Source organism: Heterocephalus glaber, unplaced genomic scaffold (genome assembly GCF_053883595.1).
Source record: "Heterocephalus glaber isolate CG9 unplaced genomic scaffold, H.glaber_assembly_v1.0 deba00001737, whole genome shotgun sequence".
Lineage (NCBI taxonomy): Eukaryota > Metazoa > Chordata > Mammalia > Rodentia > Bathyergidae > Heterocephalus > Heterocephalus glaber.
In genome coordinates, this window is record NW_028258445.1 from 2470162 (window position 1) to 2487596 (window position 17435).

Here is a 17435-nt window from a genome sequence, read left to right on the forward strand (position 1 = left end):
GGAAAAAGCTACTACTTATAACTAAATATGCAAATTACACTTAACAAAATGTAGTAGTCAGGAAATAGTATATATAATTTCTGATTTATAGAATTCTGAGAATTTTGGTTTTCACTAAGCTTCAACATAATTTTTCTACTTTCATCTGTATAGTTCTATTTTAACTGATTTTTAGAGGAGCAGGGATCCATACTGCCTATATATCTAGATAATTAAAATAATTTTGATTGAAAGTAAATTTGAATCCGTATGCCATTGTTTCTTTCCAAGGCTGTCAATGTATTTAATGTAAGTTATAGAGGGAATTCAAGTGTCAGTGGTTACTCTTCAGGCAGTGACCAACTTTCCACTTTGCAGAATACACTATGGAGGGGAATTATTCAGAAGCCTCTAACACACTTAGGAAATGATAATAACCAGGTCAAAGAATTCTTGCTCCAGTGCTGGGGGCGTAGCTCAGTGGCATAGCACATGCTTAGCACGTGAGGTCTTGTGTTCAGTGCCCAGCACACGCACGTGCACACACACACACACACACACACACACACAATGTATTTTAGTCTCAAACTTACTCTGTACAATACTGGTTAGTCCTGGTTGCGTTTTCCTCCTGGGCACGTGAGACTAACTCCTGAAAAATCTCCAGAAGCTGTTCATGAGCTCAATGGTACCAAGTGCTAGGGCTGTGGGAATGAGGTCAGCATGAGCACAGTGTGGTCCTCAGGCTTAGAGGAATGTGTATGCTCAATGACTCAGAAACCAGTCTTGAGAGGCAAGCAGAGGACTTCCCGCACACAGATGTCCCACTGGGACATCTGCATCTCCACCTCCAGCCCGTAGCGCAGGTGCAGTCTATGGAAGATGGAGCAGCAGAGAAGAGGCTATGGATTAAATAAATGTAAGCTTATTCAAAGTACTGAATCTACCATTGGTATATCTTAAAAACAGAGCAAGAAAAGAGTAAAATAAAGGAGAAAACAGCAAAATTTACAGTAAGAATATAACACAATTCATTTTGTGTAAATTAAACCTCTATGCACTCAAATGTACATGTCTTAAAAGGACATGCATTTAAAAAAGATACATAATGACATATTAGAAGGACTGTCTGTGGTAGAAAGGGGAAATGAGGAAGCATAACACAAAGGAATAAGTAAAGAAGAAATATACAATTAATGATGACAGTATTATGTGAACGGCTAGCACATTTCTCTGCCCTGTGGCCCCCCAAAATGAAATAAAATATGTAGCTGCAAAGCCATGCTTTTGGTGACAGCTAAAAAGGATGGGGTTTTTTGCTGATATTTCTGTGGTTGATTCGAAGGGTTTGTGAAATGCAGCTCCTTGCTTGGTGCATTCACTGCAAGCTTGAAATTCCTGGATTTATGTAAATACACTAAAGAGAGGAGAAATGATTTTTTTCTTTTAAATCTTGAAACAATTTGTATTTTGAGCTATTGAAGAAGAAAGACTCCACAAATATAATTTGAACGACAGTTTTGGGCTTGATGAGGCTAGCATGGTAAGAAATGTGAAGTGTTATATATGATGTCCACTAACTTACCTTCAGTATTCTCAGCTGCGGAAATGAAAACCAGTGTGTTTTCAAAAGAAATAAAATGAGATTGCTGTCATGGGAACACTAACTAGCTAGGAATGGAGTTTATTGGAATTGAAGCCTCACTTCCCTTAATTCAGAACAAAGAACCTCGACTCTAGACCATAGGCCAATGTGCTGGACAACTGAAGTGGACAATGCTGAGTGCTAGAAGAACTGAGATTGACTTTGAACTCTCAAATATATGTGGCAGAAGCACTGTCTGGGTTTAGATGTAAAATGTCCCCCCAAAGTTTCATGTTTCCAGGTGAAGCTCCTGGGTGTGATTGGGTAATGGGACGTATATCTGAGTGTGCTGTCAGGAGGCGTAGCTCGATAGCAGGAGGTGGTCACAGGAGGCGTGACCTGGTGCCCTTAAACACAGGCATAAACAGGTGTCCTTGTCCCGGGTTCCTCCTTCTCTCCCTGCTTGCTGGCTACCATGGCTTGAGCAGCTGTCCTCTTCCACGCCACTCTGCCATGCCGTCTCTCCCTTAAAGCCAGCCAACCTTGGACTGAATCCTCAGAAACTGTGAGCCAAAATAAATCTCTTCTCCTTTAATTTGTCCCAACTTTGGGAAAATGACTAATAAAGCACTTAGGTTAAAAAAAAAAAAAAGAGTATTGAAGATCTGATGAGACTTTAATGCCAAATTGGTATGACCCTAGTCTTGATTTAAAGTAACAAAACCTCTAATGCAGATGACCAGACATACATGATATCCATACACTTTTCACCATATACTTTTGACCCCAGAGAGGTTTGTAACATAGATTAAAGTAGAGAAACTGAATGAAGGAGGAAATGCTATAACAGGATGCCCTGGTGCTTTGCTAATCACTTTAGTGAATTCACTAATGAAGGAAAGAAAACGAAACGTAAACAATGTGAAATTCAGACTGATGCTTGAAAACAACAGCAAGAAAAAAATGGGCCTCACTTTTTGCCAGAAGTTCTAGTGGGAACGTGGGCAGTACTGTGTCTCCTCAGAAGACCACTGCTCTCTGACTCTTTTTTAGGAAATGCACCATCTAGAATTTTTACTTGCTAATTGCACCTTAATTTAAAACTCTATAGATAAATGACTAAATATCATACAGTGCCAGACAGTCTGGGCATAATTAGACCACATGACTGAAAATTACCATCCACTGGCTTTGAATCTTCAAATAATCAAGAGGAAAATACAATATTATGGTAAACACAGTGAAATAAAAGAGACTATTCAGGATAAATATTCATTTTATCCACACCATCCAAATAATTCCTCAGGGTTTTAAATGTATGAGTGATATTTCTCTTGGGGTTGAGAAAATAATCCAGACAGTATGAGAGTCTCTGAAGTACTTCAAAACTTTCTTACAGAGAAATGGAATAGTCTTTGGAAGCATGTGAAATATTGTGGATACAAGCAGCCCTTAGTCTGTGGGATGATGGCTAGTAACATGCCACACTGACGTGACAGCCACCAGTAAGCATGAGGCATCATCACAAGGACAGGTGCTTTACAGGACCTCCTGTAAGAAGAGATCGGGCATCTGGTCAGCTGCTGTGAAGGGCATGCGTGGCAGCCAGTACGCACAGATAGAAGTTTATGAAAGAAGATCTGAGTCAATGACAAGTCTTCGAGTATCTGAGAGAAAAAGAAAAAAGAGTAACAAGGAAAATTGGAACGAGAAACAGCTCAGACTACTAGAACTTCTGGGATAGTTGGAAAGGGAGAAGTAGGAGAGGGGACTGACAAGGTTGGTATGACAAACTAGGGGGTACGTATTTTTCCTGCAGGGAAAAAAATCTGTTTGTAAGTTGGGCAACTGCTTCATCTCAAGACTTCCACAACATTCATGCCCTGTCCCTATTCAGATGACGTTAACTCAATGGTACAAAGCAGAGTGGAGAAAAGGGTTAGAAGCAGAAACTGACCTACTGAAGTGCTGGGAGAAAAGCGACTGGCCTGCAAGTCGAGAGCTCCTTGCCAGACCTCCTGACAGTCAGTGGTAAACCTGGGTTCTTGTGGTCCTAATGAACTTCTGGATGGTCGGATGGTGGTGGGCAACGCACTTGTCTTCCCCGGAGAAGCAGAGCGCAGTATCTTCCGAGCGTCAGCACTGAGAAGATGCAGGGTGGTGTGGCTCGAGGACACCTCAGCCCATGCAGGGAACGTATTTCACATGTAAGCAGAGAGCTCTGCCTCACCAGCCCAAAGCTTTATGCACATCAACTGCGCCTTCCCCTAAACCAGGACTTCACCGCTGCCCAGTGCTCCCAGCACACAGGAAGCTGTTCTTGGGTGTCCTGCGACCATACGTGCACTCGGCATGAAGTGTCTCTTGCTGCAGAGTGGGCATCCGTCTCTAATCAAACCTCAGCCCGTCCTCCCAGGACCTCTGCCCCTTTCCTCCTTCTGTATGCTGGCCCATCCTGACCCACAGCTCCATGCCCTGCATTCAGCTGCAACCCCTCGGAGCTCTGCATTGCCACTCAAGAGATTCACAACACGTGGCACAGTGCCAGAATCAAGTTTCTTAAATATTTCTCTCTTATCCCAAGTCATTTTTTAGCTTTTGATTTCTTACCTTTCATAAACCAACCATTGTAAGCATTCAGCATCACTTTTAAACTTCTTCCCCAGCATCCTTCGCTAGTGTGTTTCTTTCTCTTTCCCACGACTTTATCATGAAGGGATGCTCCTCAGTAGTACATGATTTCTCCCTTTTCAGCATTATTTTCATGAAAAGAGCTAAATATTTCCTACTTTTGAAAGTCTGCCATCCCTAATAAGTATACTTTTGGTTTCTTCAATCCCAATTTAATTCTTTTTCATTTAAACATAAGGTGTTTTATCAGTGCTATTTAAAAAAATACTTGAATAATGTAATAAATTAATATATTCAATTAATGAAGTACATTTTTACAAAGACATTAACATAGGAAAGTGGATACTATATACAATCAACATTTTCTCTTTGGTTATTAAATATTTTTTTAAATTGGAAAATTTTTAAAATAATGAACAATCATGTTCTCATTATTCAGAATTAATCAACATTATGTTTGGGCTTATTTCCTTCAGATTTTACACTTGTGGAATCATGATGTGTATTAATCTGAAACCTGCTTTTGGAATTTCACATTTTGTGAGTGCATTCCTTCTAATACATAAAGATATAGTATATTAAGTTGTTGCACAAATTTGCTTCAGTAAATATACTATGATTTATTTATTCATTACCCTCACTCTTAATTTAGGTAATTTCAAATTTTTATCTACACTTAACATACTGTGATGAAATTCTGTTACACATAATTTTGGTACTGTATCCAAAAGTCAAATTGTTGAAAGTTTTTGATATATACATTTTTACCTTGACTATATGTTACCAAATTGCTCTTTGACACAACTGAACCAATTTATACAATTAATAGCAACATATGAGAATTCAACTTCTCCCATTGTCTTCTAAGACATTTTAAGTTTTTTCTAATCTAATGTGTATAGATTGGTATTTTTGCCGTAAGAATTCAGTGCTCACCGTTGCGAGGCAAGATGGAATTTAAGATATCCAAGAGGACAGATAACTAAGGAAACACAGAGAGAAGCCACTGCTGAAAAATGAGTGGGCATTTGTGTGGCTTTGATAGAGTTGAGAATACAGTGAAGCTATGCTCAGATTGTGATACCAATCTGCGGGCAAAGCGCCCTTCCCTCTGTCCACTTCAACATGATGGGAAGCGCGTCGCATGCTGCTTAGGTAAGTATTGGCCAATCTACTCAATGCGTGTATCAGTCTGCTTCCTGGATTATTTTGCTGGAATGTAAACAGTGTAAGCCAGGTGAGGGTCAAACCTACTGGGGAAAAGGGATTCCACAGGACAAATGTCTCCAGAAAAGTCTCCAGAATGGATGGTGTTTTAACTATCTTCTGGGGTCCTTAGAGTTTCTGCAATTTCTTTTTCTTGTTGTGAACACCAAAAAGACGAGATTGTATTTAGAGGAAAGAACAAATGTGTAAAATCATTCAGAAAACTAATGAATTTATTTAGTCAACAAAAAAATGAGAGGTGGATTTTGGAAAAATTTCTGAATATAAGAACTTCCATATCATCTTTGTTACTTATCTGGCTAAGTCATCTCAACACCGGAATCCAGAAGCCCACTGGAGTTTGAACTGCTGCCCAGGCACGTAGTGCATGGTGGCATGAAAGTTACTTTTAGACTTAAAGTGATAGAAAAATTACACTTTAGGACTTAGCAAAAATTAAAAGGGCCTTAAAAGAATTGTTATATTCCAAATCAAGATAAAGATGGGGAGTGGGAAAAACAGAAGTAGAATAAGACAGGATTTTTATCTCTAAGTTCCAATTGAATTTTTTAAACCACATTTTACCAGACTTGCAAGTGGGAATTGGGATAAATAAGATTACTGTTAAAGTTCTCACTGATTTCCATAACTTGTTCAGTCACTGTGTCCACAATAGAGTCCCCCGATCCTTATAGAAATTCATTATTCCATTGTATCATATATGTTGGTACTGACTAAATACCCATAGGAAGAAGTCTGTAAATAAATAAGAAAAGTACTTTGAATGTCAGCTCGAAGTGACATTTACAAATGTCACAAGCTAACAAGCCATAGCATACTATTTGCTTAAGTATAGCGTTCATCAGTGACTATTAAGCTGTCTTGGATGAATCAATGTCTTTTTCTAAGTCACTGGCAGTTTCTCTCTTTATTAAGACCAAGTCAAAGCCACTTTCAGAGGCCTGTGTCTGGTATTTTTCGGAGTCCTTAACAACAGATATATACTATGTCATTCTTTCTTTCCCCTAAATTGTAGTTGTGATTCAAGCTTTCATATGAAAAGTCTATGAAGAAGAAACCACTACCTGATTCAGTTTCAGAATATTTATTGTAAAAAAAACAAGTTCTGAGAAGGAGAACAACTCAAGTTGTTGAGATACTCCAAAGAGTTAGATCTGGTGGGCTAGAATGTTCAATCAACATTAAATAGAAGAAGGAGGAGACCTGGAAGGAAATGTGGCAGCGGCAGATTTGTATTTGTATAGTGTATTTGCAAAATGCAAGGGTTTAGGTCAGAGGAAGTGGGAGGAGAATTCAGTTAAGGAGTAGAAACTCTTTGGCCAAAAGGGGGAGATCAGGATACAGGATTATGGATTACAGGAATCCTTAAAGTTTTCAAAATGGTCACATTACCGCAAATTGAAAAAAAGCCACATAGCTTTTTGGATGAAGTGAGTAGATTGTGGTTGATACCAGGAAGGAAAAGTAGTCAGTATAGCTCCAAGGGTTGACCAGAATGTGGAATCTTTAGCTTCAGTGATAGTAAAGTCCACAGGTACAATGCCTGGGAATCAGTATGGCCATACTTAGGCAAATTAAATACCCCAATAATTAGGACTCAACAATTTTATTATTGGAGAATGAACACACACACACACACACACACACTCATGCACACGCACACGTACACTGGTCATGGGACTCGGTGGAAGGGAGATTCCCAACTGAGAAGTCCTTTGGAGGCATCAGATTCCACGTGATTGAAGACAAACAGAAATTGAGAAACTTGAAGAGAAGAATTTTTCATCTTAAGCTTTTTTGTATTCTACAAAGCTTTCTGATCCCATCTTTCAGATTTTCAATGACTCTTAAAAATTGCACTCTGATATCAGCAATGGATGTGCATGTGTATTTGAAAGGAATGTTGCTCCAATAAATCAATCTACAATCAGCACAAAGAAAAAAACAAGTGGAAAACAGGTGGCTGACAAATTGTACACAAATCATTCTCCCACCCTTGGCTGGTTCTCCAGTACTTGGAGGGAGTGTACCTGAGCATCCTAACTATTGCTCTCTACTGGCTGCTGAGGTAATGAGGTGGGGTATGCAGCCTCTGCCACAGCCTGCTCCACAGCCTACCGAACAAGGAATTTTACAGGAAGAATAGCAGCAGAGTTACATCCCAGCCCTATGGGACCGTGGCTTTATGTTAAATTGGGAAATCAGGACAACTTCTTTATTTCAGGGAGAACTTGTTAGAAGCCTAAGAAAGAAAAATCCAAGAAGAAAACAATTCCCCTGGTCGGATGCTCCTAAAGTGGAGGTTAAATGTCAGTTTGTGGAGACACGGTGCAGAAAACCAAAGTGGACAACTTCACGAAAGAGTCCCTCCACACCCACGGAAGACTCTCTCCGAGCTCTTGGCAGAAGCCTTCCTAAAAGCCACAGATACTAATATCCTTCCCCTATTCCTGCACCCCATCAGACTCCACTGTCAGAATGAGTCATTCACTCAATCTGAAAACTTCAGGATGATCAGGATTTTAGACAGAAAAATTGTTAAGTCTTTTAGTCGGCAAAGGCCCAGTGATCATTAAGGCATCTCTCCTTACTGCGCCGCAGGGTGGTGGCCTGTGCTAGCCCTTCGCTGCTGCCCTTGATCCACAAACAGCTCTCTCTTTTAGCCCTGCTGTGACCTGCTGTGCCTCAGGCCCCCAGATACCGCTTTTTAGTGTCACCATAAGATTTAGGGCAAAACCTAAAATCACTGGCCATATATTTTTCAAACACCTCGTCCACTTGCCTTTGTCACGTGAATCACCCACCAGTGATGGCGAACCTTTTAGAGCTTTCAATGGTAACAAACCGCCCGCTGCAGCACTCATGCCATAGGTTCGCCGCTGCTGCTACTTCACTAGACCATCACTACTCCTTGCCTGTTTCTCTCTTGGGATGCATCAGAGCACACTTGGGATTTCCAAGATCCTGGCTGACGATGCTGGGTTGACTACTTGTTCTCCACTTGACTTTGGGCTCAAGGCACCCAAAATGCATGTTCTATGGTTCGCTCAAGAGTGAAACGGAAGAGACAGAGTTTCTATGTGAAAGACTGGTCCACAGGCCAAGCGCATGGAACAGACTCAAAGCAAGGCTGGCCCAGGGCAGAGTGGCTGGCATCTGGCTGGCAGGTGGCCATGCTGCTGGTGTGTGTTTTCTGGGGGGAAATCAGGGACTCTGGCCACCACTTCACACCCCATGCTTTAGGTTGGATTATCACTTAGTTACCATGCAGTAAATATATTTAAGGAAATACACATTTTGAAAAGGAGTTTTATACATTTTGTTATAGTGCTAACACTTTTTTTTAAAAGCTCTTTTAAAAGTTTTAGGTGTCTAAAAATGCAAGACATATTCATGAATCAGGAACAAACATTGATAAATTCACAGAGAATTGAAGTACTGAAGTATGGCTGGGAGGGAAGGGCATTCGCTTCCTCTGAAGACTAAAGATTTCCCATAGTTAAGGGAGGGCAGTGGAATAGGGAAAAAATAAGAAGGAAGATATATCACGTACGGGTACAAAATCTCAATGATGACTATTATATTGTATACCTAAAATGTACCAATAAACTTAATGAATAAAAAAAAATTTCCTATAGTTCAGGAATGTATAACACAAGTCAAACAAAAACTGTGCATATGTACACAAGTGTGCAAATCTGGAATTCGTCTTTCTGTGACCCTCCTTCAGTTAACACCGGTATATTCCTGACAAGTGCAAAGGGAGTAGGTGGGAGTGGCAGGAAAAGAACAACCTCTAACAGGGTTGCCAATGAAAAGGAGAAACATAACGTAGGTGGTAGCTGAATGATGAACTTGATCTTTATAAAAGGCCTGAATTTTGTCAAAAGATAATAGATGTCATTTAATGCTATATAATTGCTCCTCATTAAAACACTGCGAAGGACTTGTCAAATGAAAATGTGAAATCTTTTATCATCTCAAAACATTAAGTTGCTAAAGTTAACAACTTATAAAAAGGTCCAATTTCTTTTTCTAAAAAATTTCCCTATAGAATTCATTTTTTCCTTATTACTCTTCTTATCACAGTTTATATTATGTTGTAGTACATAGTATTAAAGTTCAAAATAACTTCTACTCTATTCAGAACTAGCAAGCAAAAAGTATAAACATGTACATAGGTTTTTCCTTACCCAGTGACCACTTTCTCTTTCAACTATCCAGCTACTCTTCTTCCCTTTTTATAAAAGCAAAGTTGATTCAATTTGCTTCTCAAGTGGAAACAAAACAAAAAATATTCATGATGACTTCCTCACTTGTGGAAGATCCAAGCAGAAGCTTGTACTCAAAATGACAGCCAGTGGCTCCCCGTGGCCACTGGGCTTTTGAATTGTGCCTGGTTTGCATTTCAGTGTGCTGCAAATGTAAAGCGCACACTGAATTTCAAAGACTTAGGACAAAATGAAGAAGGTAAAATATCCCCTTAGCCATTTGAAATGGACTGTATCCCTAAAATGCTATTTTGGTGATACTGGGTTAAATAAAATATAGTATAAAATTAATTTCACTGGCTCCTTTCTACTTTTTGAAGTGTGGCTGCTGGGAATCTTTTTAACTTAAAAAGTCACACATCCTTGTTGACTCACGTGGGTCTTACATCTTATTTCTGTGAGGCTCAGAGGATGGTGATCCCCCTTGCAGTTTTCTAATTAGGCTCTAGAGTATAACGTTTCAGGGAGAAAAATAGTTATACTAATATGCCAAGGAACGGCGTGCACCTCTTATTTAATATCCTACTCCATATTTACAGCTGAGGTATGAAAGCATCGGTTCCACAGCATCACTCACATGAAAACCATACCCTGAGGCTTCCACCACGACGGTCTCAACTCAGAAGCGGGTGTCTCTGCCCCGCTATGCTCCTGAGTCCTCTGCCTCTCCCTGAGTAGCGTGCTGCACATTTCTGAGAGTCCCGCCCTCCCCTCAGACCTCAGATTCCAGAACACAGACTCTCCCAGGGCAAGCTGCCCACTCCGCTTCAGAGTCCCAATGCCCAGGAATACAGGGCATACGCTGAATGCAATGATTTTTAAATACAAATAAAGGAAATCTCTTCAGTTCAGTCATTCGTGCTAATAGATTCAATACTATCAGTAATTACAACGTCAGATTTAGTTACTCTTATTGTCCAAAACTGTATGATTAAAGTATCTTTACGGGTCCCTGTGAAATGTATTCATGTGATGCAGAAACACAAAAATGGAAAGTATTTATGGATTCTTTTAAAAGATGTGTTAATATTTTACTTGTGTATAACTTGCATATAACTCTGAATGATCCAAAATTACTTGGTAGGCAACTGTGGCCAACATTTTAGAAAATGGGCAATAAATTTTATTAATAATAACAAAACCCAGCCTAAAAGTAACACTGACACTTCCTATTTTTAATTTTTAAGAAATAGCTTTCTATTCAAAAGGATAAATGGCAGATTTAAGTGCTGAGCCCTATTTGAGATCAGCTGAACTGGAGGAATGTGAATTGGGAGGACAGGAACTGGGTGGATACATCTTCTCCCCCTGTGTTAGGTAATCAAACACACAACCCTTCATTAAAGAATGTGAACTGAGCTAATGTAGTTAGGTAAACATTACAGCAGGCATTTGTACCAGAAACACACACTCACAAGAATCTGTGTCTAGTCATTCTGATTTAACTTGGAATCAAAAGTCTACACCAGGTGTTTGCTTCAGATTCATTTCTTAGAAGTTAGCTTTGGAAGCATTCCGTAATCTACCCACTGTTCCTAGACTGCTAAACTTTAGATTTTACTCCAAAAAGCCCAACCCAAATCCTGGCACAAGTGCTCTGGCATTTTTAACAGAATAAATTATGGAATTTTGATATTATTTTAAATATTAGCTGTTTTTAATAATTAGGAAATTGAGTCCTAATAAATTAACTGAAGATCACAGGGTGTTCTTGGCATAATTGGATGTAGGCTCTTGATCCTGCATTTTGGTTTGTTCATCTTCACTACAGTCCTCTCTAATATGACAAATGTTACAAATGTTTGTTTTTATTAATGCAAATTAAAGGGCTTTTAAAATACACCCTTGTATATAAACAGTGCTTATTTATGTACCTTCCACACCTTTTATTATTATAACACTGTACTATTACTTCTATTATAAACTGCTTGATTTAGCAAATTTTTACAGCTTCCTACAGAGTTAGCAGGAAAAACTTGGTCGCCACTTCTGAATAAGATACGTGTGAATAGCTTTGATGCTACACAAGTGATCTCAGTGGGTAGGAATCATGGTTTTCACACCCTTCTTTTGGACCTGTGGGAGAGTAGGAACGAATTGAAGTGGCCATCCAGGAAGTGACATTCCGTGGCGGTGCAGATGGGGAACTTTCCTGAGAAAATCTGTCCTGAGTTTAGCTTTTCTGAACTTCAGCTGTAAGCAGCGTCCTCTGCTGCCCTCTGGAGGTTCTCGGAGCCATTAGTAAGGACAGCAAAAGAGGAATTTATTTCTCTCTTCAATGATGAAGAGAACATACCATCTGTTGAATCAATCACAGATTTAAATAAAATGAAATAAAAATTAGTTCTGATATATAAATGTATACATATTCAATTGTAAAGTTTAAAAACATGTCGATATCTCTTTATATCAAGCTGGTAAACTGCTTTTTCATAACATTTGGTTTAAATTTTTTTGGTAGTTTTTATTGTTTTGCTTTGATTGTTTTTCATGCTGAGGCATGCTAGTCAAGCATTCTACCACTGAGCTATATACTCCCAACCCTTTTTGGTGATTTTCACTGAGTATGTTTCAAGATTCAGCAAAATTAAATATGTTACTGTTTTTTCACGGCATGTGGTCATGATTTAGCTTTGAAAAGATGTTATCAATGATTTGCAAAATGCGTTTTTTAGACTTCTTTTCTAGTATTCCCAAAAGAACAAAGCATTTCTTCGTGTGTTAATTAGATCTACCAGCAGCCTTAATTACTGGTTTTTATACCATCTCTACAATAAGAGAACCACGTTACAGAAGTTAGGTGACTTTACTACAATGAAAAAATTTAACTGGAAATTTGTTTGGAAATGTCAGTTGACTCATGCTACGCGGAGACAACAGCCCTTCCTCTTTTAAATGTATTCACAAGGACTTCAGGCCCATGTCTGGTAATGTGCCTTCCCGTAAGCTCAGTCCCCCCCGCCCCCCGCCTCCATAGCCAGCACCTTTTGAACGGTACTCTCATCAACCCGCTGTCCAAACCAGAAGCCCTCTGATTGCTTCTTCTGTTACTCCACCTCCTTTAGCTCATCAATTCTTACGCACTTTCAACGGCTCTCCAATTGACCTCCTGCCCGGCCACTGCTTTAGCACTAGCCCCGTACACGAGGTAGAGCAGCTCCCGAAGCGAACCCCACCTTCATGCTCCTCTTCCCCACCAAGTCAGCCCATGACATCAACAACAGGATTCCCTCCCTCCAAGCGCATTTAACAACTTAATACGGAAAAGCTTCCTTCGGCCCAAGGGTAGACTCTGTTGCTTGGGGCTTGCAGTGGAGGCACCTGAAAGGTGGAGAGCTACTCCCGTCACAGCGGGAAGCAGAGAGAGAGGTGCTGGCTTCCACGTCTTCCTCAAGCCCACACCCCCAGTGAACACCCCCAGGAGGCCCCGCCTCTTAATGCTCAGCCACCTTTCAATGGGGCCCACCTGGGAATGGGCACGTGGGTGTCGGGAGACATTTCAGGTCCTAACTGGAGCGCACCAGAAAAGCCCACAATAGCTGCTGCCAGGCAACATTCAGTAAGTCTGTGTTGTTGTTCTCACTGTTAAAGCATCTGCGTATCAAAGTAAATTTCCCCATAAGAAATAATGGAAACTCAGATGATTCATTCCACAACCCAAAAGTATTCATATGAAATGACTACATACTGCAATATAATATTAAATTGTCTACAGACAAGTGGAAAAAATAATTTATTGCAGATTCTTTTACACATTAACATGGAACATTTATACATATATTGATATACATATGATAGGTTGATATAATGTACTAAATTTAAAGCCAAACATCTTTACACAAACGTATATGCATTATATTTTATAAAGACAGGTATCAATAAATTACCAGAGACATTTTTAGAACAACAGGCCAATAATCCCAATAGGAATGCATTCAACACTGAAATTAAACTAGCTTTGTGAATGTGATGCCCTGGAAAAAATCACATTTTTCTAAGCTAAGAAGAAGCTGATTTCTAGGAATAAAAGCCAGGAAAAATGGCTCTAGCTGCAATGCCCGAGCAGCGTGTTTCCAGCTTTCTTCTTGAATATGGCCAGGGCCCTCTTAGATATGCCAAGCTAACTAACGATTCACTGTGAAACAGTGGAGCTTTCTGTTAACAGCTACTCACGGCTAAGGTAATTACTCCAAGCGATATGGTACGAATGGTAGGCTGTTAGAGGAACTCCAACTGCCATATGATCTGAATCCGCAACCACATGCTTTCATAACAGAAATGTGTTCTATATTTCCAAAAAGAAATTAGCATACTTCAAAATAGCCACTATTTTCTTAGCATGGAATATTAACTCTTCAGAAGTTTGAAAATAAATTGCATTTTTCCCTAAAACTTAGAATTCAGTTCTTTAGAAAATGATTTCTATAATGATATACACCAACATGATACATTTTGTTCTATATTATAGTCATTAAAATATACATACACGCATATATATATAGGGAGCATTAACAGATTTGCTAAACCATATGTATTCAGTGCCAAATATGGTTCAGTTTCATTTAGTTCAACAAATATTTAAATTAATTCAACAAATGTTTATTGGGTGCCTACTACTAGCGGATCACCAGTTTGGGTAATACTTGTAGTAGATTTTAAGATACTAGAAGTTCACAACACCCACATTAAAAGCCAAGCTTCAGACAGTGCACTAAAACCATGGGAATCATCAAAGGCAGAGCTGATGCTGAGTAGTGGGCAGTGCAAGATCCGCCTGGGGAAGTGCGGGACCCGGAGAGGACAGTGCGGGGGGGCGCTCCTCTCCTTGGCACATGTCATGTCGGGAGACAGCGGGAGGCCACCCAGGTCTGCGGCCTGAGGTTCAGTCATCCTCCTGGCTCGTTTCCTTAAAGAACAGAAGGGTGGGATGTTGATCTGGAGTAAGAAAGCTTGTCGTGTGTACTTTTCTTTCTAAGAATAGGGCCTGCATTCCTGCCTATAACTGTCTATCATCCACTCCAGCCACAAGTCAGGGTGAAATTATCCTCAGGCCACCCAACTAAGATAGCCAACACTTGAGATGAAGCAGTTTGGTTCCTGGGAATATCCGCATCTGCATCGTGCAACCTCATAGGTTAAGTGATTTAAAGCCAAAACAGTCAAAAGGAGATAAATGTTTGCAAACATGGCACTGTGTTTCCGTTAGGACTTGTCATATCCTTTCACAAAAGCATTTTAGAGAGTGTAGACATATATATGAAAAATGTGGTAAGTGATCTCACCCCCTCTAAAGAGCCAATACCAACGGGGGAGCAAAATGTCACCCTTGCTGCCAAGGCAGTGCTGCTCTGTAGACCAGGCCAGGCCAGGCCTGACCTGAGTGTGGACAACTCCACTGGGAGGGCCAGGCTGGGACACTGGAGTGCTCAAGGCCTGGGTTCTGGCTGGAGCAGGAGCAATGTACGCTAACGACCTAAAACTCCCCTAAGGAGTTATTCAGAACCTGGCAGATTACATCATTCAAATCTTGTAAAGAAACCCACCAGGGACTTAGATTTTAAGAAATCTGAGATGCCCACAAGGAGATACTGTGGCTCTTAGAAGGATCTAAAGCTTCATGGCCGAGAAAGAGATCTTCCACAAACACAGTCTTTACCTGGGCCGAATGGTGGTCTCACGGCCCACTTGCTGTCTGCCCACTGACCCTGGTCCTGCTGGAGGGACGTTATGGAGGAGGGACAAAAGCACAGGGCCGCTCAGCCTAGGGATCTGGTTTTAACCTCATAACCTTAAGGACAAAATCGGGCAGCACACAGCATCCCCTGAATGTCTTTATTGTTCTACGCAGCTCAGTAATGCTCAGTTCCATCCACTGCCTTCCTCCTAGTTAATTTCTGAAAGCAGGACTTCTCTTCAAATGAAACAAATTTTCTGCGGTTATGACCGAACCCCCAATTTGACACCAGTCCTAAAGGGCAGGACGGGACACTCACCACTCCTACCTCTGCTCCTGCGTTTTTCCTGGAGAGGAACCACACCTGCATGGGCTCTTTCTTGCCCTTCATGGACACTGGGCCTCTGTGCTCCAGATGGAACTGGGGATCTGCATTCTCCGGAGACATCAGGCATCTAAGACGGGCATGGGGGCAAGACAGGGCACAGAGGGTATTTGGAGTAACAAGTACTCAAGCTACAAACTGAGAGCCAGAATGCTCAAGCTGTCGTTAAATTTCACTCACAGTCAGTTACAATGGTGACATCAGAAATTCCCAGGGTGCTGTGGCCCATTTAAAGTGGAAACCATGATACAATCTTCTCAAATGAAAAACACCTAACTGGAGCTCAGGAGTAGAGGCTAACCTTTTAGCCTGAGTAACAAGATTGCAGAGCTGAGCCACACGAAGACACAGGACCCTGCCAGGCAGTACACAGGACACTCCTCTTACCTGTACGTATATTCAGACACATTTATCTTCCCCTTCTCTCCCGTGGTTTCCGTTCTGCTTGTCAGGTTGACAGTGTTTCCAAAGAGACAGTAGCGAGGCATCCGCTGTCCAATGACACCTGTCACCACCTCCCCTGTGTGGATTCCTATTGTTATCTGCAGAAACCAAAGCTTGGCTTCAGTAACCTTAATATCTCTCTCTCTCTCCCTCTCTCTCCCTCTCTCTCTCTCTCTCTCTCTCTCTCTCTCTCTCACACACACACACACACACACACACACACACACAAACACACACACATAATTTGGCTTACTCTGCATTACAGAATAAGGTGGAATCATGACATAAAAGCGTAAGACTTCTCTGTAAGAACTCAGAAGATATTACAGACAATTCCAAGTGTCTCCTGAGAGAGACGCTGTGTCTCAAAAGAAAGATCAGAAGTCTGAGGATTTCAAGGATGTGAACTGGGTGACTTGCAGAGGCAAAGGAAAGGGATTATAAACATAAAGCAGAAGGGATTTTTTAACATCTCATCCTCATGACTTTCAGTACATGGAACAGACTACATAAATTAAAATAAGAAATGTATCTCATCTCTATAAAAGGTAATGCAACAGGTTCAGTGCGGTCTTTCTTTTTGTCAGGTTGTCCTTCCTTGTGTGTCTGAACGGTTGTCCAATTGGAAATAAGAGCCAGTCGTCCACAGCGGCCTCTCACGCTACCTGCTCACCTGTACAGACTCGCCGTCCACCTGCACCTGGCCGGCGATCTCCATCATGTCCAGGGCCAGGTGGCAGATGGAGCGCGCGTGGTGGACGCAGGGCTCTGGCAGGCCGCTCACTGTCATGTACTTGTCACCCACAGTCTCCACCTGGAGGCACAAGGAGGTGTTCGCTGCTCACTGTGAGCGTGACTGGCTCTTTTGCAACTCTAATAGAAAGTTCTCAGGGTTATCAGCAACCTTAAACTCCCTGCCCTCTCAATTTTCTTAAAATCCTGATACCTGAAACCCTAAGAAGATGACTCTGTAGTTATTTGAAATTTACACACATGGCACTAAGGGTCTTTGATTACAATCACCTATAGACACAGAATTACTTTTCCCCTAGTAAGCAATTAGTTTCCCACCAGTGGAATAAATAACTACCCAATTTTATTACAAGATTGGGATGGTTTGAAGGCAGAAGAGCCACAGCCTGCAGTTCAGTGGTTTATCAAGGCCATTAATCATGATTCTCACATGCTCACCAAATGCTACATTGCGTCTCAGAAAATGACTATAAAACAAATTGTCCT

General features: G+C 40.9%; 1 protein-coding gene across 5 annotated transcripts in view; it reads right to left on the reverse strand.

Annotated features, from left to right (window-relative positions):
* Window positions 1-13409: 13409 nt before the first annotated feature.
* Window positions 13410-17435, reverse strand: part of Gucy1b1 (guanylate cyclase 1 soluble subunit beta 1) — a 45956-nt gene continuing 41930 nt past the window's right edge. For 3 of the 5 annotated variants that reach the window (XM_013067006.3, XM_021247442.2, XM_013067007.3), the window contains 4 exons: window positions 16870-17010; window positions 16140-16294; window positions 15687-15822; window positions 13410-14599 (listed from right to left, as the gene is read on the reverse strand). In XM_013067006.3, the coding sequence (XP_012922460.1) occupies window positions 14576-14599; window positions 15687-15822; window positions 16140-16294; window positions 16870-17010 (456 nt within the window). In that variant the 3' untranslated portion in view covers window positions 13410-14575. The remainder of the gene's footprint in view (window positions 14600-15686; window positions 15823-16139; window positions 16295-16869; window positions 17011-17435) is intronic. The other 2 variants (XM_021247443.2, XM_013067008.3) reach the window with 1 other exon arrangement.